Source organism: Neovison vison, chromosome 8 (genome assembly GCF_020171115.1).
Source record: "Neovison vison isolate M4711 chromosome 8, ASM_NN_V1, whole genome shotgun sequence".
Lineage (NCBI taxonomy): Eukaryota > Metazoa > Chordata > Mammalia > Carnivora > Mustelidae > Neogale > Neogale vison.
Window position 1 is genome coordinate 22,682,317 of NC_058098.1, and position 20,729 is coordinate 22,703,045.

General features: G+C 44.5%; 1 protein-coding gene across 1 annotated transcript in view; it reads right to left on the reverse strand.

Moving 5' to 3' along the window:
- The window catches only part of CNBD2 (cyclic nucleotide binding domain containing 2), a 56,985-nt gene that overhangs the window by 10,315 nt on the left and 25,941 nt on the right, over nucleotides 1-20,729 (reverse strand). Inside the window, exons 6-11 of the mRNA XM_044263119.1 lie at nucleotides 20,565-20,721; nucleotides 19,900-20,051; nucleotides 17,356-17,494; nucleotides 8,998-9,112; nucleotides 6,232-6,409; nucleotides 3,358-3,478 (exon numbers count right to left, since the gene is read on the reverse strand). Coding sequence (XP_044119054.1) covers nucleotides 3,358-3,478; nucleotides 6,232-6,409; nucleotides 8,998-9,112; nucleotides 17,356-17,494; nucleotides 19,900-20,051; nucleotides 20,565-20,721 — 862 coding nt within the window. The remainder of the gene's footprint in view (nucleotides 1-3,357; nucleotides 3,479-6,231; nucleotides 6,410-8,997; nucleotides 9,113-17,355; nucleotides 17,495-19,899; nucleotides 20,052-20,564; nucleotides 20,722-20,729) is intronic.

Below are 20,729 nucleotides of genomic sequence, written 5' to 3' on the forward strand. Positions count from 1 at the left end.
TTGTTAACTCAAGTCAAGGTTGCTTAGATGTCTTCTTTTTTAAATTTTTTTCAAGATTTTATTTATTTATTTGACACACACAGAGAGATCACATAGGCAGAGAGGCAGGCAGAGAGAGAGGGGGAAGCAGGCTCCCTGCTGAACAGAAAGCCTGATTCGGGGCTCGATCCCAGGACCCTGAGATCATGACCTGAGCCAAAGGCAGAGGATTAACCCACTGAGCCACCCAGGTGCCCCGTAGATTTCTTTACCTAATGTCCTTTTCCTGTTTCATGATCCTATCCAGAACACATATTCCTTTATTCTCTTATCTCTTAGGCTTCACTTGGCTGGGCAATTTCTCAGACTGATCTTGTTAATGATGACCCTGATAGCTACTGAGGAGTACTGGTCAGGAATTTTGAATGATGCCCAGCGATTTGGTCCCCTGATTAGACTGGGGTTGTGGATTATTGGGAAGAGGACCACAGAGGTAAAGTGTCATTCTCTTCACATCATTCCCCATTTCCTCATATTAGGGGATATACTATCAACACAATTTAACTGTGGCTTTTGGCCTTGATCACCTGGCTACAGTGGTGTTTCTCAGGTTCATCCACTGTAAAGTTACTCTCCCTGCCCCCTTTCCTTACTGTGCTCTTTAGAAGGAAGTCACTGTGCGCAGCTCACACCTAACGAGTGGGGTTTATACATCCTCTCCTTTAGGGCCAAGTATCTATATAAATTATTTGGAATTCTTCTGCATGGAAGATTCATTTCTTCTCCCTTATTTATTAATTTGTTCATTACTTATTCATTATACCAGTATATTCTCAGAGATGTTTACTATATACTTTGAGGTATAATCTAATACTATTTTATCTGTGGCTCAAATTGTTCAGATTGTTTTAGCTTTGGCCACTGGGAGCTCTTTCAGTTGGCACCTGTGTCCCTTTGATATGCTTGCTTCCATCAATGTAGGGTTTTTCCCTCCATACCTCCTTGCTGTTCAACACTACAAAATGCTCCAGGCTCATCTTGTCTATTTCCTGCCCTAGTCCTAGAATCAATCATTTTCCAAGGAGCCCTTGTTCCTCTTATAAAAGAATGATATTAGAAACCAAATTCCAGGGGTGCCTGGATGGCTCGGTCAGTTAAGCGTCTGCCTTCAGCTCAGGTCATGATCCCAGGCTCCTGGGATGGAGTCCTGCATCCTGCCCCCTGCTCAGTGGAGTCTGTTTCTCCCTCTCCCTCTCCCCCGCTTGTGTGTGCACTCTCTCTCTGTGTCAAATGAATAAATCAAATAAAAAGAAACTAAGATCTGGATGCTAGGTTTGCTCATTGCTACTACAGTGTCATTTCTTTTAGGCCCTGTCAGTTGACAGAGCAAAAAATATATGTTGAGGCACATATCTCTAAATATTTCCATGCATAACCATCTGTATTTATATTAAGTTAAACAAGAGTTCATACTGAGGTCTTCAAGGAATCCGTTCCCACATGGTTCATTCTAGCCTCCTCCTTGCTTATCTGCAAATCTCTACTCCAGTGCTGAGAAACCTGGCTGCCATCCTCAGCCATTCATTTACTGACTTGATCCATTTCAGGACACGTGCACTGCAGTATCAGAGCTGTTAGGCATATGCCCCTGGGTCACGAGGTCATCAGCTAGAGTACAGTGCTCATGCGCAGTGCCTTCAACTTTCAGGCTCAGGGACTCCAGCTGCCTCCAGCATTACATAGATCAGCACCATTTCCTTCCACCCTCTTCACCGAGATCATTTCAGACATTTGTAGTATCATTAGATGCTCTCGTCATAGTCTGCATTCCCTCCTGCAATCTCTTGCCTCCTAAATGACTCCTATTTTTTTTTAACAAATTGCATACATTAAGGTTCACTCTTTGTGCTATAAAGTTTTATGAGTCTTACCAAATGCTTAAGGATGTGTATCTTCCTTTATAGTATCATACGGAATAATTTTACTCTCCTAAAAGTCCTCGTGCTTCACCTATTGATTCCTCCTCCTGAACTCCAAACCTCTGGTGACCACTGATGACTAACTTTATAGTTATGCCTTTTCCAGAATGTCACAGAATTGGAATACACAATACTTAATCTTTTCATATTGGCTTCTTTCACTTAAAATAGTCATTTAAGTTTCCTTTACGTTTTTTCTTAGCTTGAAAGTTCATTTATTCTTATTGATGAAGAACATTGCATTGTTTGGATTTACCAGTTGGTTTACGTTCACTTTTCCATGTAAATTTTAGAATCACTTTATCAATATCCACAAAATAACTTTATGGGGTTTTGGCTGAGATTGTGTTGAATCTATAGATTAAGTTGGGAAGAACCGACATGTTAATCATAGACTCTTCCAATCCATGAACATAGAATATTTCTCCATTTATCTAAATCTTCTTTGAGTTCTTTTATTACAGTTTTTTAAAGATTTTATTTTATTTATTTGAGAGAGAGGGGGCACATAAGCACGGGGGAGGGGTAGAGGGAGAGGGTGAAGTGGGCTCCCTCCTGAGCAGGGACCCTGGTGCGGTGCTTGATTCCAGGACCCTGAGACCATGACCTGAGCAGAAGGCAGGTGCTTAACTGACTGAGCCACCCAAGTACCCCATGAGTTCTTTCGTTATTAATAGTTTTCTGCATGTGGATCCTGAACATACTTTGTTAGACTTATACCTAAGTATTTCATTTTTGGTGCTATTGTAAATGCTTTTGCGTTTTATTTCAAATGTCAATGCTCACTTTACTGTCTTATACCCTGTGATCTTGCTATAATAATTTATTCACTTCAAGAGGGGTTTTTTTTTGTTTTTATTTTTTGATTCTTTGGAGTTGTCTACATAGACAATAAAATATCCACATACAAAGACAGCTTTATTTTTTCTTCCCAAATGTTTTATTTCCTTTTCTTGCCTTAATGCACTAGCTAGGTCTTCTAGCACAATGCTGAAAAAGAGTGGTGAGAGGGTATATTCTTGCCTTGTTCCTTGTTCCTTGTTCCCTGTTCCTTGCTCCTCTGCTCAGCAGGGAGCCCGCTTCCCCCTCTCTCTCTGCCTGCCTCTCTGCCTACTTGTGATCTCTCTCTCTGTGTCAAATAAATAAATAAAATCTTAAAAAAAAAAGCAAGTCCCAGATGTCATATCATTTTATCTGTTTTTGATATGTATCTCTTAAGTATAAGGACTCTTAAAAATCATAACCATGATACTGTTATCATATCTTTAAAAATCAATAATATTCCTTAATATCACCAAATATCAAGTGAGATGTTTTCAAACCTTTCCTGTTATTCCTTAATACTCTTAACCTGCCACATTACACACTCTCTCCTGAGGGAGGCTCTCTGCACACTCACCACAGTGTCTCCTTCCTCCACAGTATGAATCTTGATGTAGGCGCCCACTGCAGCCTCCTCGGGGAGATCACCATACTTGGTACTGATCAGGGAACACTGAAGTGAATGAGGATCCCTGGTCCTGAAATATGACAGCTTGTTAAAGAGAACTCATTTGTCACACAGCCAGTTCAAGAAGCCCTAGACAGTCAGCCCCCACTCTGCCATACACAGAGACCTCCCCTCCCTGGAGAACTCCCACTGCCCCCAGAAAGTGAGAAAACTCAAACCAAGCTCTGGAAGAAACCATGTCAGGAACTGGAGACGTTTAATAGGGGGGAGGCTAGCAGAGAAAGAGATAGGACCCCCCTTTAAACACCTGAAGGCTATTTTGTAGAAGAAGGGGCTGATGAGCTCAGACAGCTGAGTCAGACCAGATGGATGAGAAGTCCAGGCTGGCTGATAGATGTTCAACATGAGGAAGAAATTTCTAAGTCAGAGCTTAGAACAGACTGCTTTGGCCTCAAGCTAGCTCTGGGCCCCTGGGGGACACACAGAGGTTGGGGCTCTCCTTCTTGGCAGAAAAGCAGAGAAGAAATGGTTTTATTTGTTTAAAAGACAGGTTTCTGGGTGGCTCAGTGGATTAAGCCTCTGCCTCTGGCTCAGGTCATGATCTCAGGGTCCTGGAATCGTGCCCACACCTGCTTCCACCTCTCTCTCTGCCTGTTGCTCTGCCTATTTGTGATCTCTCTCCCTCTGTCCAATTAAAAAAATAAAAATAAAATAAAAGACAGGTTTCCTTGGGCAGCCTGTAGATTCTGTACTTTGTTCATGTTGGAATTAATTTTACACAGGCAACCTTGTTGTGTTTCCTTTGGTCTCAGGTGAGGTAGAAGGAAGAGACAGACTGTATGATCTGGATTAGAGACAGGGAAAAAAAATTTTTTTTTTTAAAGATTTTATTTATTTATTTGACAGACAGAAATCACAAGTAGACAGAGAGGCAGATAGAGAGAGAGGGGGAAGCAGGCTCCCTACTGAGCAGAGAGCCCGATGCGGGCCTCGATCCCAGGACCCTGAGATCATGACCTGAGCCAAAGACAGAGGCTTTAAACCACTGAGCCACCCAGGCGCCCAGGGAAAAAATTTTTATCAGCTGAGAAGATAGATGATATATTCACCCAACTCATAAAGCCACCCAACACATAAACAAGTCAGCCTACAATTCTCACCCCGCAGGACATGCCCAGCATGGTCTTTGCTTTTCACTTCTGGGTCCAACCTGTCTCTTCTCCCTTACTGATGTACAGCAGAGAAACTGGGTCTGTATCATCCCTACCTGGAGAAGGACTGGGACTGGGACTGGGACTGCAAGCACTGGATTGCTTGGAAAGAATATCCAACAGAGGGAATGACAACTCAGAAGTTATGGGATGCTTTTATGGAGCCAGTAGGCTAGAAATGCTAACAGGCAAAGGATTTGAGTGCAGTGGTACTTGGGGCAACATGGAGACTGTGACACTCATGTTATTATTACTATTATTGTAATATAGTTTTTAAAGGTTTATTTATTTATTTGAGAGAGAGAGAGAGCAAGAAAGAGGGCACAAGCAGGGTGAGGGGCAGAGGGAAAGCAGACTCCCTGTGAGCAGGAAACCCGATGTGGGACTCGATCCCAGGACTCCAGGGTCAGGATCTGAGCCAAAGGCAGACACTTAATCAACTGAGCCACCCAGGCACCCCTCATGGTGATATTTTAATTTTACATTGTATGGCAGGGGTGGGGGGAGAAGTGTTAGATTGCTGTGGGTCCAGCGTTGAGCTGCCTCTGGGCAGGGACCACTGAGTGTCCTTTCCTGCTCCTCAGCCTCTCTGGGTTGAGGCAAAAGCACAGCCCCTGTGCTTTCCAGCCATGACAACTGTACCAGACCATAGGACTGAGCACTAATAAGCTGCTCAGGTTTGAATCCTGGCTCCACTGCTTCCTACCTTGTAAGACCTCAACGGGAACCTTAATCATTCTCTGTAGCTTGGTTTCCTCACCTGAAAAATGGGACTGATAACAGCACCTCATAGAACCTTACCTCATAGAACCTGCGAGGATTAAATTAGATAATCCAGGACCAGGCACGGAGTATTCCACAAGTGTTAAGCCATTATCACATTTAATTGCTGGCTTACATCACCAAGACTTAAATCCTATTTTTTTAAAGATTTTATCTATTTGACAGAGAGAGATCACAAGTAGGCAGAGAGGCAGGCAGAGAGAGAGAGAGGGAAAAGCAGGCTCCCCGCTGAGCAGAGAGCCTGATGTAGGGCTCGATCCCAGGACCCTGGGATCATGACCTGAGCCGAAGGCAGAGGCTTTAACCCACTGAGTCACCCAGGCGCCCCAAGACTTAAATCCTATTATCTATAGACAAGGGAACTATGGCTTAGAGAGGTCAAATCCCTTGTACAAGGACACAGAGTTAAAATAAGTGGCCAAGCCAGCATTTGAACCTGGGCTGAATTGACTCCAAAGCCCAGGCTCTTACCTCCTGCCTCCTTTAGATGGGTAGAATTTTTCTGAAGAAGCTCAGAGTCAAAAAGATTCAGTGACACACAGAGTATCAGAGTCAGAAGATCTGCCTCTCCTTCAAATGAGTTCCCTGAGAAAGGAAGTAGCTGGCTGCCTCAAGTGGCTCTGTGGGTTACAGACAGAGAACGCAGCTGCTGGGTCTCAAGTCTAGGACTTCTCTAAGCCACCTTCTTTCTATACCCCAATCTTTGGGGTGGGGCTGTACCTGCTACCTCTGCCCCCTCCCCAGCATCCCTGACATTCTATCCTTTCTAGTTATATCTCCCTTTTCAACCAGAATCTGGAAGCTTCTATCTGCCAAGAGCTAAGCTTACTTGATCTTTGGGCCCCACATCTTCGGAAAAGTATTGCCCGGGATGTTAATCTGCCTACTGAAGCTGGTCCCCTCTTGCTCCCAGGAGTTCTGGAGGTGCTTAAGTTTCAGAAAGCTGAAGTCCTGTACAGGATATGATTTGATCTGAAATTCCTTAAATCTCTCCACAGGAGAAGATTCTGTTAGAGAAAGCACAGAAAAACATGTTAATGGGTCTTTGCATATATGAGGTCTGTACTGATGATGGTGAAAACTTTACCTTCCTCACCTGCCTGGCCAGTCTGGCGCATGGGGAAATGAAGGAAAACAGAAAACACTGTGGTTTCCATGTGTTATCCGTCTGGGCCAGGCCCTGAGCAGAGCCTTCACATATGTTACATCCCATGTTGCTGGCCCCACTTAAGAAATCAAATGAGCAGGGGCGCCTGGGTGGCTCAGTGGGTTAAAGCCTCTGCCTTCAGCTCAGGTCATGATCCCAGCGTCCTGGGATCGAGCCCCGCATCAGGCTCTCTGCTCTGTGGGGAGCCTGCTTCCTCCTCTCTCTCTGCCTGCCTCTCTGCCTATTTGTGATCTCTGTCTGTCAAATAAATGAAATTAAAAAAAAAAGAAAAGAAATCAAATGAGCAGCACTCAGAGTTTAAGTCATCCAGGAAAGGGCTGAAGCTTGGGTTTAATTCAATTCTACCTGATTTTAATTAGAAGTTAGAAGTTCTAACTTCTTCTAATGAAGTTAGAACTTCATTCTAACAAGAACGAAGTTAGACCCTTACATCATACCACAAATAAAATTAACTCAAAATGGTTCAAAGACCTAAACATTAAGGTCTAAAATTATAAAGCTCTTAGAAGAAACACAGGACTAGGGGTGCCTGGGTGGCTCAGTCTCTTAAGTGTCCACCTCTTTTTTTTTTTTTTAAAGATTTTATTTATTCATTTTACAGACAGAGATCACAAGTAGGCAGAGAGGCAGGCAGAGAGAGAGGAGGAAGCAGGCTCCCCACAGAGCAGAGAGCCTGATGCGGGGCTCGATCCCAGGACCCTGGGATCATGACCTGAGCTGAAGGCAGAGGCTTAACCCACTGAGCCACCCAAGCGCCCCAAATGTCCAACTCTTGATCTCAGCTCAGGCCTTAATCTCAGGGTCCTGAGTTCAAGCCCCACACTGGGCTCCATGCTTGGTGTGGAGCCCACTTATGAAAAAAGAAGAAAACACAGGGCAAAAGCATCACAACATTGGATCTGGTGGTGATTTCTTATATATATACCAAAGGCACAGGCAACAAAAGAAAAAATGGACAAACAGGACTTCATTAAAATGTTAATAATGTGTGCATCAAAAGACAGTATCAACAGAGTTAAAAAGGCAACCCACAACATGAGATAAAATATTTGCAAATCATATCTAGTAAGGTATTATCATCCAAAATATATAGAAAATTCCTAAAACTTAACAAAAAAGCAGACAATCAGATTTTAAAACAGGCAAAGAATTTGCATTGATTTTTCTCCAAAGAAGATATGTGAATGACCAATAAACACAGAAAAAGATGCTCAACACCACTAATCATTAGAGAAATACAAATCAAAACTATAGTAAAAAGATAAATAATAAAGTAAAAGACTATATTAAGATGCCACCTCCTATCCATTAAGATAAATATCATGTTTAAAAACCATACAAACAGGACCCAGCAAGCACTGGTGAGGATGTGGAAACACCGGAACCCTTGTGCACTGTTGGTGAGAATGTAATATGGGACAGCCTCTATGGAAAACGGTATGGCAATTCCCTAAAAAAAAATTAAAAACAGAATTACCATATGATCCAGCAAGTCTACTTCTGGGTATATATTCAAAAGAAAAGCAGGTCTCAAAGAGATAACTCTACACCCAGGCTCATAGCGGCATTAGTCACTCTAGCTGAAATGCGGAAGTTCTCAAGAGTCCATTGTCGAATGAATGGGTACACAAAATGAGACATATACACACAATGGAATATTCTTCAGGCTTCAGAAAGAAGGAAATCCTGATCCATGCTATAATATGATGAACCTTGAGGACATTATGCAAAGTGAAATAAGCCAATCACGGGGCGCCTGGGTAGCTCAGCCGGTTAAGCCTCTGCCTTCAGCTCAGGTCATGATCTCAGGGTCGTGAGGTCGAGCCCCGCATCCGGCTCTCTGCTCAGAGGGCAGCCTGCGTCCCCCTCCCTCTCTGCCTACATGTGATCTCTCTCTCTCTGTCAAATAAATAAAATCTTAAAAAAAAAAAAAATCTTTAGACATTCATTTGCTTCATTTCATAATAAGTCCATGAAGTAGGGACCATCTGAGGGAAACTGATGGCACAGGGACACAGTCACTTGCCCGATATCACACAGCTATTAAGAGAGGGACCCTGGATTCAAACACGAGCAGTTTGGCTGGGCCAGTGCTACTAGCCACTACACTACCTCCACGAACCAGACCCAGAAGCTTTAAGTCATCCAGCTAACCAGTGAGATTCAAACCCAGCTCTGTCAAGCTCCAGGCTCCTTTCCACCCCTCTCCGCAGGGGCACCTGACATAAAGGGAAAGCCTAAAGAGGAGGAGCCAGAGGGGGGTGGGCAGGATCCTCCCCCCATGGGGCTATGTGGGCCACGTTTCCACAGCTCGGAAAAGGGGATCAAACCAGACATCCTGCAGGGCCTTTCTAGCTCAGGAGGTCTGAGAGTGCACGGGAAGCTGAAGGGCCCAGGCGCCCCCTGCTGTGCGCGGCTGCCAGTTACCACTGAGGTGGGTCTTCAGAGGTCTGCCGTCTATCAGTTCCAGATGCTGCCAGACCCACTTGTAGTAGAAAGGCGAGGTCCCGAGGTCTATCAGACGCAGCACTTCACAGCTGCCCTGGAAACATCAAGGAACACAAACAAAAGGGCTAACCCCTGAAGCTGGGGGCAGGCCAGGCTTTGAGGATAAGCTCTAGTACATCTTACCCCAGTTTACTTGGCTTAATCCAAGTTTTCAGGTTCTTCTTCTTTTTTTTTTTTTTTTAACACAAATGTTATCTATTCATCATAAGCTCAAAAAGCTAAATAGGAATGAGAACTAAATAAATGTTGGCATCTGGGGGAAAAACAATCACCCTAGACAATGGTACTGTGACAACTGGTGAAATTGACTATGGACTGTAGATTATATGTTATATCAATGTTAAATGCCCTGATTTGGATAATTATTCTGCAATCAATTTCTGACTTTAGAAAAAAAATCACTTAAGTATATAGGGGTAAGTGAGTATAATGAATGATATTTAACTCTCAAATGATTCGGGCAGGGAAATATATATATAGAAGCAAATGTGGTAAAATGTTAGTAATCGGTGAATCAGGATCAAGGTTATACAGTTCTTTGTTCTGTTCTTACAACTTTTCTATAAATTTAAAAACATTCCAAGATTAAAAGTTAAAAAAAATATTCAAGCCAAACAGAAGGACATAAAGAAAATTAAAACTATTTTATCCTAACACCCATAAATAATAAGGAGTAGCGTTTTAGTGACTGTTTTTTCAAACTTTTCTCTGTAAACATTTAACATAGACATAGACAATTTTCCATAAGCGAGTTCTTTTATGTAAAACATTCTTGTGACCTTTTTTAAAAAAAAAATAATACAGGGGCACCTGGGTGGCTTAGTCAGTTAAGTCTGCCTTTGGCTCAGGTCATGATCCCAGGGTCCTGGAATCGAGTCCCATATTGGGCTCCTTACTCAGTGGAGAGTCTGCTTCTCCCTCCACCTTTCTCCCTGCTCATGCTCTCTCTCTCCCTGATAAATAAAATCTTTTTAAAATAAAAAAATAAAACTCAGTAATACATTAAGAACATCATTTTACACCAGCTAACATGGTTCTACATTATTGTTTCTAATGATTGTATATTATTCTATGTATGCTATAACTTACATATGATTTAAAATGTTGATCAAAAGAAGTCAGACACAAAAAGCACATATTGTATGATTCCATTTATATGAAGTGCAAGAACAGGCAAAAGTAATCTCTGACAAAGTCAGAAGAGGGCTCTGTTTGGTGGTGGTGGGTATTTTATTTGGGAAAGGGTACAAGGGAGCCTTCTGGGGTGCTAGAAATGATCTCTACCTTGATTTGGATAATGCTTACACAGGTGTATACCTATGTAACAATTCACTAAGCTATGAACTTTAGATGAGTTCTTTATTGCATACATGCTATACCTCAAGAAAATATTTTTGAAGACTAATATTCAGTTGTTTCTAATTAGTCAGTAGTATATATAACTGTGATTTTATTCAGGACAACAAACTCCATTTATAAAACTCACCACCTTCCCAAACTCTGCTACAGTGGGGATGGCAGTGACCCAGTTCCAGCTAATGACACATACGTGGAAGACTGATGGAGAAAACTCCCAGGAAGCTTATGGTTGACCTCTCCTTTACCTCTGCCTGAAACTCAGATGTGATGGCCAGAGGTGAACAGTCATGTTGTGACCACTAGGATGAAAGCCATAAGCTGTGGATAATGAGGGGAGAAGCAAGAAGGGAACTGGGGTCTTGAAGCCTTTCTCCAACAGCTTTCTAGCCCTGGATTGCTTACTTCTAGACTTTCCACTGCAGGACAAAATTACTATTTACTAAGCCACTGCAGTTGGGCTTCTATGACAGCAACTTTAAGTGATAATCTTGCACACATGTCTTAATATCTAGACTGGTCATTGAGGCAGTTCACAAATCCTCAAGTTCTCCCCACAAGCATAAGGGAGGACTGTATTTTTCCTTTGAATCAGACATGGCCTTCTCACTTGCTTTGTCACTTTCCTCAGCAAAGTGACTTCTGATAATCTGAGTGGGAACTTTAAAAGCCAGTGCTTGATTCTCAACGTTCCCTTCCCCTGTCCTTTTGACCATGGAAGCATAGGTGAAGATAGTTTCCAGGGGCCTGTGTCCCCAAGGGATCATGAAAAGCCAGGCCTCCTGCTGATCAGCTGTGATCAAGTAGTGGGATGAAGGAATGCATCTTTGTCAGTTAATCCACTGAGATTTGAGGATTGCTTATAATTTCAGTATAATCTAGTTTATCCTCGTGTAATACCCATGTTTGTCCCCTTGGGATTGTTTCCTATAGGTGTGTTGTTTTCAATATCAATACTCATTGCCAAATTGTCTTCCAGAAATGTTAGTTTACACTCTCTCTGGCAGTGCATAACAGAGGCTGTTATAGTTTTGTGTTACACTGAAAACTGAGTTTTAACAATCCTTTTAATCTTTCCTAATCTGATAGGAAAGAATGATATGCCATTTTTTCTTATTTTGTATCTTTATAAAATCTTACCCGTTTTTAGTTGGAACTGTAAGACACACGTTATAGTTAAGGTTCAAGACAGATTACTGTTAAAGAGGAAGGAGAAGGGATCAAACATTTAATAAGCCTTAGTCTAGCCAGGTGTTGGGCTTGGAGGTGTAGTCAACACTTATGCAACATTTATCAACAAGGAACCTGGTACCAGAGGAACACAGGTGAACATCTTCCTCTCGGAAAGTCTCTTGTGGGTCTTTAATCCCATCTGTATCTGTGTAGAAAACAACTCCACCATGTGCCCCCAAATGATTAATTGTTCAAAATGAGTTGATTGTGGGTATTAAGTATGTTTTCTATGCTGCTGGGAAACTGCCTTCCCTAACTCTCCCGGGTCCCCAAGACACCCAGGCCACTCACTGCTAATATCGTCCTCTAGTGGCCACAGCTATGAACTACAGGATCCCGGACGCCCCAGTCTCCTTAGAGGAATATTCCAACAGCAGGCCTGATGGGAAATAAAAATGGGAGGAAAAAAAAGCAGTGCCTTTAAAAGGGGCAGGTGCTCTTCTAACGCCAGCCAAAAGGGGCTGCATCACAATACAGCCTGGTGTTGCCTGAACTTCTGAATATTCAAAAGAAGTCAGAAATCCGAAATTTAATTATAATCTTCGCAGTAACGATTAAATGAGTTTTCCATAAAACATATTAAAGGACAAATCCAATTCACCTACTAGCCAGGATGCCCCCCAACACACACAAACACACCTGCTGTCACTTTGTGACATCTGTATTATCTTTCTCAGAAAGAACTTCAAGAGCGCCTGCTTTAGATTCACCAGCTGTGCTTAATTCCAATGCAGATTGCCGGAGTTAAGGCATGAGACTCTGGGGTGAGGCAGAAATTTGCATTTTTAAGGAGCCCCCCTAAAGTGTTCTTTATGCTTACTCAAATCTGAAAAACTCTTCCCTTAAATCAGAGTTCTCCAATTTTAGTGCATATCAGAATCACCTCAAAGGCTTGTTGAAACAGTTTTGGGGGCATGTGGTAGCTCAGTCATTAAGCGGCTGCCTTCAGCTCAGGTCATGATCCCGGAGTCCCGGGATCAAGTCTCACATCCGGCTCTCTGCTCACTGGGGAGTTTGCTTCTCCCTCTGACACTCACCCCACTTGTGATCTCTGTGTCTCTCTCAAATAAATAAATAAAATCTTAAAAACAACAACAACAACAACAACAGCAGCAGTGTTTTGGATATTGAACAGCTCTTGGGTAGGCCTGAGAATCTGCATTTTAGTGAGTTCCCAGGTAATACTGATTGATGCTACTGATCAAGGAACAGCACTCAGAACCACTGAATTCGAGGATGAACGTTAACTGAGTAAGTCTGTGCTAGACTCATCCTTTCAGACTTTATGAGGTAAGTGGTCCCACTTTACAGACAAAGAAATGGAGGCTAAAACAGACTAAGAACTTTCTGCTGGTCAAGATGTAATCATCATACTGACTAAAGCAAGTCTTGAACTTTGATTCCTTTCCACCCCTGCCCCCAATCTTCCCTGGCTACATAGTATCAAAAGACCTCAGAGTTAAATCTGGGGACATATGGCATTCCTGGCTTTGGAGGTGATCACCACAACATTTTAGGAAAGAGGGAGCAGATGTCAGAGAGGAGAAAGGATTGTAAAGTAGGGAGGGTGGCCTTCAGGGCTCTCTGCTACCAGTCCCCTGTGCTAGGCTCAGGATCCTGACATGGCCACCAGGATTCTCCAGACCTAGCACACTATTCCCCATGGCTGGCAAGGGCCTCATCCTCATCCCCACCATCCTCTGGGTCAGACCCTGTGCTTCCAGTCCTTTAGACGGTAGAAGCTGGAAGCCAAATCCTCCCAAACATCTCCCAAGCCTCCTGGCAGCTAAGTAGATGATTCGGGTTCCCCCGCCCGGATGCACTTGAGCAAGGTTTGGTTTTGGATGGCAAGCTCTCCACTGTGCTCGTGGAGGCAGTAGTTACAGATGTGACTTCCCGAACTTGGCAGGAGCAGCAGCACCTGTGACTGTCCAGTCTGGACTGGGACTAGGAGTCATTTGGGGGTCCCCTTCAGTGTAAGGTCTGCTCCCTCAGGCCTCCCTGTCACCAGTAAATCTGTTAGCCATTCAACATCCTCCAATAACTCCCTTTCTGCTTACATTTAGCTAGTCTTGACTCTCTCCTCTGGGACTGAACCCAAAATAACAGCACAAACACCCACCTGGTGTTAAGTTTAATAATCGGCTCTCTGGGAAAGGGTACACATGTCTGTAAATCTTAGTCTTATTAAGGGTGTGCTGCACATAATTTATAAATAACAGTAAAACATATTATACTCTTACTGAAAGTTCCAAATAGCCAAGGGATTCTCATAGAATGCTGTTGCGGACTCTGGCTGAGGTCCTTTTTTTTTTTTTTTTTTTAAAAAAAAAAAATATTTATTTATTTATTTGACAGAGAGAGAGATCACATGTAGGCAGAGAGAGAGGGGGAAGCAACCTCCCCCTCTGCCGAGCAGAGCGCCTAATGTGGGGCTCAATCCCAGATTCCTGAGATCACGACCTGAACTGAAGGCAGAGGCTTAACCCACTGAGCCACCCAGGTGCCCCTCTGGCTTATAACCATGACCAATCATAGTCACAATTCAACCATGATTGGAGAAACAAAGTTGCATCCAATCCACTCTTTTCCCAATAAACTTAACACTATTAAGTCTGGTTTGTAATCTACTGGTAAACGACTTCTCACCCTTGTCAAAATTATATTCACTAATAAACCCCCTTTAGCTTTGGTGCTATATATATTGGAATTTCGCTTGTTCAACAGTGATGTAACTCCCATGATGAATCTATTATGAATAGTGTTTAAATACTGGTAAAACATTTCCATAATTTTCTTCTCTTCACAATGTGATGGCTACAGACCCAGCCCACTTTTAAATTTAATCTGCATCATAAACATTCTCTCTATAGCGTTCTTAAGATGATTAATCAGCAAAACCATAAATCAAAACCTGGCTCAGGGTATCTACTGATTTCCACTGTCCTGCTGGGGCCAATTTTCAGCTACCAACCTGAAGTCACTGACTGCACAGGTGAGAAGAGACGTGCATAGTTATACAGTGTTTCCACGAGATAGTTAAAATAGACATAAACTCCAGCACAGATAATAGTAAAATGCAGTAACATCATGAGGAAATGATGAATTTTCATTATTTGCTACACTTGTTTTCCATATAATATATTTAATTATAGTTTATATAATTCAATTTTTAGCAATTATTTTGTTTATGGTCTTGCAAAATTCCTGAAATCTTAATCAGCTCTCATAGGCCAGTAAGAACCAACTCCAGCATATAGCCAATCTTGCCTTTCCTTTTGTCCAAAGGTCCAACACTTCAAGGCTCAACGCCTCACCTTCTCCAGGAAGCCTTCTTTAACCCCCCCACCCCCAGCCTTTAGAGCGGTCTCCCTACTAAGTCCTTGTAAACTCAGAGAGTTTGCACTAATCACTTGGTAGATGGCCTGGATAGCTTTGTCTCTGCTCAGACTCTAGTGGAAGAGAGATATAAGGAGAGAGAAACAGTCTTTTCCATCCTCATATCCCTCCAGAGCATGAACCAAACTTGGCCAAAAAAAATCAACAAATGTTTGGTGGCAACATAATATGAGCAACAGCTATATGGGAGATACTAAAAGTTTGGGGGCAGAATCCTTGTTCTGCCACTTACTAGATGGGTGACCTTTCCTAAGGTATCTTAACTTCAACTTTCTCATTTGTAAACGTGGAATAAGAATGTCTTCCTGATAGAGCTGTGGTGAAGATTTATGATGAAATGGTACTGTGTACACAGTTCACCAAAGCACTGCTTGAAATAGCAGAAGATGAGGGCAACCAATCCCTCAGTAGGGAACTGGTTAGATAAATTCAAGCACAATCATATAGTAAAACACTGCACAAGTGGTAAAAATAAAAAATATATGTGGGTTCTTTATGGACAGAAATATTCTTGAAACAGCAAAATACGGAACAGCCTGCGTAGCATGACGCCATTTATGAAAACAAGGAAGAAAACATATACATGCATTTGCCTTTATATACAAAGAACAGCCGCAGGACAGACACAGAAGAAAGCAGTGACAGTGACTGCCCCTGGGGAGGTACACTGGGTGGCAGGGGAAAAGGTGAGAGGGAAACATTACTCTTTCGAAACTTTTGGATTTCAAACCAGGTGCAAATAGACCAAAATAAACAAAAACAATTAACAATGCTAGTAGAACCCCTAGCACAGGAGCAAATGGTCTCAAAAACATGGTGGTTCTCATGACAATCATGAAAACTACACAGGGTTGAGCAGAGTCCACAACTGACAGATCGGTCAACTCACATTGCAAATCCCAGCCCCTGAGAAGAGCTTTGGAATCAGACAGACCTGGGTTGAACCCAGCCACTGCCCCTCATCGACTGTGTGACCGTGGACATGCCACTTAACCTTCCTGTGCCTCAGTCTCCACCTCTGTCAAATGGGAATAACGGCAGTACTGGCCTATGCTGAACTGCCCTGGGGCTGAAATGACACAAATCACATGGAGCAGACAACCTGGGACAGGGTAAGCACTCAGTAAATGTCAGACTCTGTTTTCATTATCAACCAACAGAGAAATTGGCACAGGACATAAAGCAATTCACAAAAGATGAAATTTGGATAGTAGACAAACATGACGAGTCTCACTAGCAATGAGGAAAAATGTAAATTAAATCCTCAGTGAGGTAGCAGTTGCCATCTATGAAATTAGGAAAGTTTTGAAGGATTGACAGGAGAGCCCAGCAGAGGCGTGTGGTGCTGGCAAAGGTGCACACTGCTGGAAGCTTGATACAATGGATCCTTCTGGACAGCAACTTGTTCCAAGATCCGTAACACGTTGTACCAAGCAAATCCACATTTTTTTAAAGATTTTTTTAAAAATTTATTCATTTTTGAGAGAGTGAGTGCATGAATACAAGCAGAAGGAGTGGCAGAGGGAGAAGCAGACTTCCTGCTGAGCAAGGAGCCTGATACAGAACTCGATCCCAGGACCCTGTGATCATGACCTAAGCCAAAGGCAAACGCCCAACCGACTGAGCCACCTAGCTGCCCAAGCAATTCCACCACTGAAAATCTTTTCTGAGGTGATGAGCTCATGGGTGATTTCTTCCCTCTTTCCAGAACTATGTTTTATAATGTGGTCATATCACATCTATAATTTAAAGATCATATTTTTAAAAAGATTGTATTTATTTATTTGAGAGAGGGTCAGAGTACAAGCAGGGGGATGAGCAGAGGGAGAGAGAGGGAGAAGCAGACTTCTCACTTAGCAGGGAGCTCAACTCAGGGCTTGATCCCAGGACCCAGAGATCATGATCTAACCTGAAGGCAAAGCTTAACCAACTGAGCCACCCAGGCGTCCCTAAAGATTATAATTTTAAAAACTGATCTGACATCATTAAGATTGAAGGGCCAAATATATAATTTAAGTATCTGTATGTAAATAAGCCTGTACATGATGAGGTCAAGGAGGGGGTACCCCCTGTGTCCCTCTTTCTAATTAACAGTGTATCTCAAAGTCACAGAACCCTCAGAGGGAGGGAGGCCAAACTCCGTGGTACATCTTTTACAGCTGGCACATGGACTCTCAGAAAAGGGGAGTGCTGCAGAACAGGGCTCAGCCCCACCTGTGTGGCCACAGGACATCACACCAGGCATGCCTCCCCAGCTTCCACCTCCCCACCCCTACCCAGGCCTCTCACCTTGCTGACAAACACAATGGAGGACAATTCCATGAAATCTTTTGAGATCAGCTGCCCATAAGAGAACTTCTCCACCTTCCCCAGGGCTACAAGCTTCCAGAGCTTCTCGTCAGACAATGACTCAAACAGATCCATCTTCCTGAGGGGAAAATCCCATTAGAATTCATCACCCTCGGAGCACCTGGGTGGCTCAGTGGGTTAAGCCTCTGCCTTCTGCTCAGGTCAAGATCTTAGGGTCCTAGGATAGAGCCCCGAATCGGCTCTCTGCTCAGCGGGGAGCCTGCTTCCCCCACCCCCCGCCTGTCTCTCTGCCTGCTTGTGATGTCTGTCTGTCAAAAAAATAAATAAAATCTTAAAAAAAAAAAAGAATTCATCACCCTCCATCCCAGAAAGTGCCCAGCTCTCAGCAATTTCCAGAAAGGGAATGTGTCATCTTGCTCTTGAAAATGCCTGATGTGGAGGATTTTACTCGCCCTCCAGTTGCCTCACCTGGCCTGTGGCGCCCTCTCCAGCTCTCCTCTCTACTGCTCCCCAGTCCAGTGCTGTCCCCTCTCACTTCCACTCTGCCCTCCAGGGGCTCCTTTCTGGCCCCATCCCCTAATCTAGTGCTCACTAGGCAACCCCCAGAGTGCCTCACTTCAGCTCACCTGCTATTCTGGCTCCCAGCCCAGCAGTCCTCCCCCTCCCTTTGGTTTGGGCAACTCACTCCAGCCTCCTCCAGCCTATTAGTTTCAAAGACTTGGGCCTGTGCCCAATGAATGGGGGACATCTGGACTCCCCTCTCTTTGCCTTTGTTCCCTATGACTGAAGGCCCACCCTGCAGGGCCACCACCCTGCCCCCCCCCCCCACCGAGCTCATGCACCACCACTCAGTGGCTTGCCGTCCCTCACACGCAGCCCCACGGGGTTGCTAACAACCATCTCAAATTTTCTCAGCTCCCACAGATCACGAGCCCGGAACTTGGGTGACTCAGGGCCCTGAGCTAATCCAGGGCACCAAGGGGGAACAAGGTCAGTGCCATGTCCAAAGGAGAAGGGTCTGGAGACACGGGAAGGGAAAGCAGGATCTCCACAGAGGCAACACCACTGGGCCCCCACTTCCCATGATCATCTCATTCAATCTTTACAAAGATTTGGGAGAGAGATGAATCATTATCCCCATTTTACAGAGCAGGAGGCTCAACTCAGAGAAGGGTGACCCATCTAGGGTGACATGGTTGATAAACCCAAGAGCTGAGATTGCAGCTCAGCCCCATTTTTCCACGGTGTGAAAACAGGAAGTGCTCCTCCCCCTGCAGGGCTAAGTCCTCCCTTTGAAAGCCCCAGTCCCTCTTACAGCTCCTCTTCTCTCCACTCTGCCGCTATCCTACAGGGTGGCCCTCTGTACCCCGCACTGCTCTGGAGCTGCACAGCCCCATAGCCTGTATTTTCAGGGCTGGGGCACACACTTCATCTGATGTCCATTCTTTTCCTAAAGGTGAGTAACTAGAAGGGATACAATGAGCACCTGTGCGTGCCTGGCGAGACGACAGCGTGGGGATTACCATGGCGAAAAGGCTGCCCTGCCCTCACAACCATACGTGCTTCCTGCCTGATGTCTAATAAACTTTAAAGGCAGTATTATGCAATCAAGAATCACAGTTTGGGGGTGCCCGGGTGGCTCAGTGGGTTAAGCCTCTGCCTTCAGCTCAGGTCATGATCTCAGGGTCATGGGATCGAGCCCCTCATCGGGCTCTCTGCTCGGCAGGGGGCTGGCTTCCCTCACCCACCCTTCTCTGCCTTGTCTCCTCTGTCTACTTGTGATCTCTGTCAAATAAATAAAACTTTCAAAAAAAAAAAAAAGAATCACAGTTTGGCTGGGACTTCAAAGAAACATGGGGTATGGAGTGCCAAGGTGGCTCAATTGTTAAGCATCTGTATTGGGCTCAGGTCATGATCCCAGGATCCTAGGAGCAAGCCTGACATCGGGCTCCTTGCTCTGCAGGAAGTCTGCTTCTCCCTCTCCCACTCCCCTTGCTTGTGTCCCCTCTCTTGTTGTTTCTCTGTCAAATAAAAAAGTAAAATCTTAAAAAAAAAAAAAAGGAACACAGGGTAGAATAGAAGTATTGGGGGGCACTTCCTCTATTCTGGAGTGATGGGCTTGGTTAGTGAGGTGGGGTGGTGAAGGCCAGAGATTTCTGAATTGAACATTCTGGGTACATCACCCCATCCCCACAACACCAAAGCTTGGTTTCCTTACCTGTAAACTAGACAGAGCAAAAGAAATAATGCCACAGGATTGAATAAGAGAAGTTAAAAGACCTGGGACAAAGGGCTGAGTACACGTGAGCTATTCTATTAGTACCATCCCACAAGGAAGGGATGTTTGAGCTGAGACCTAAGGGTCTAGCAGGACTTTGCCAGATGGAGAAGTTGGGTGGGAGGTGTCTCCTGTCTCAAGAGCATTCTGGGAGAGAACAGCACCTCCTGTCTCCCACTGGGCCTACCACAGTCAGGCACCTAATAAACACACAGGGGGGACAAACTGGCTGATGATGGAGGTACCTAAAAAATTCAAATCGTTCCTGAGCATCCTTTTGGAATTCCTGATCCAGCTTATTCTCAAGGAAGTCTTCCCTGTCGACAACCAGGAATTCTGTTTCTTCCATACAGACCACAGTGGCCCTCCTTAGTGAAGGAGTCAGAATGCCCAGTTCCTGTTGGGTTGACACAGGCAAAAGCAAGTGAGATGCTACCTCTTGCTTTCTCCTCGCAGCCTTGCCCACCTTTTTCCTGCTTCCATCAGCCCCCAGAAATCTCTACTCCCCAGACTGCAGACTCCCCAGCTGGCCCTGAACTCCTGTTCATTCCCTACTCCTGGGGGCCCATCCCCTCCCTCTTAATATGCTGCTCGTGGAAGAAAAGAGGCAACAGGCTTCACCAGACCAGAAAGAGGAAGCCAGAGGGGCCTCTCAGAGGGGTCAATGCGCCTCTGTGGGGGTTATACAGGGAACATGTTCCTCATGTTCCTCAAACATCACAGATGGAGGAACCATCCTTGGACATCAGCTGGTCCAGTCGATTGGCCTGTGACGGGAAAGGGTGCTGGGATCCACAATAGGGCAAGGACTTACACGCAGGAGAAGGCAGGACTGGGCCCAGCTGTTCTGGCTGGAGTCCTGTCATGCCCCCAAGCCTGCCCCACCAAGGCTGACCTTCCCCATACCTACCCCAAAACAGTCGCCCTTGTGCAACAATGTGGGGTGGGTGTCCAGGAAGGCGCTGCTGCCATCGTCATCCTCGGTCACCGCAACTGTGCCCAGGTAGATGAAATAAAAGCTGTTGCCCCTCTGTCCCTTCCTGACAATCACGCGCCTGCGCCCAAACCTGAGAAG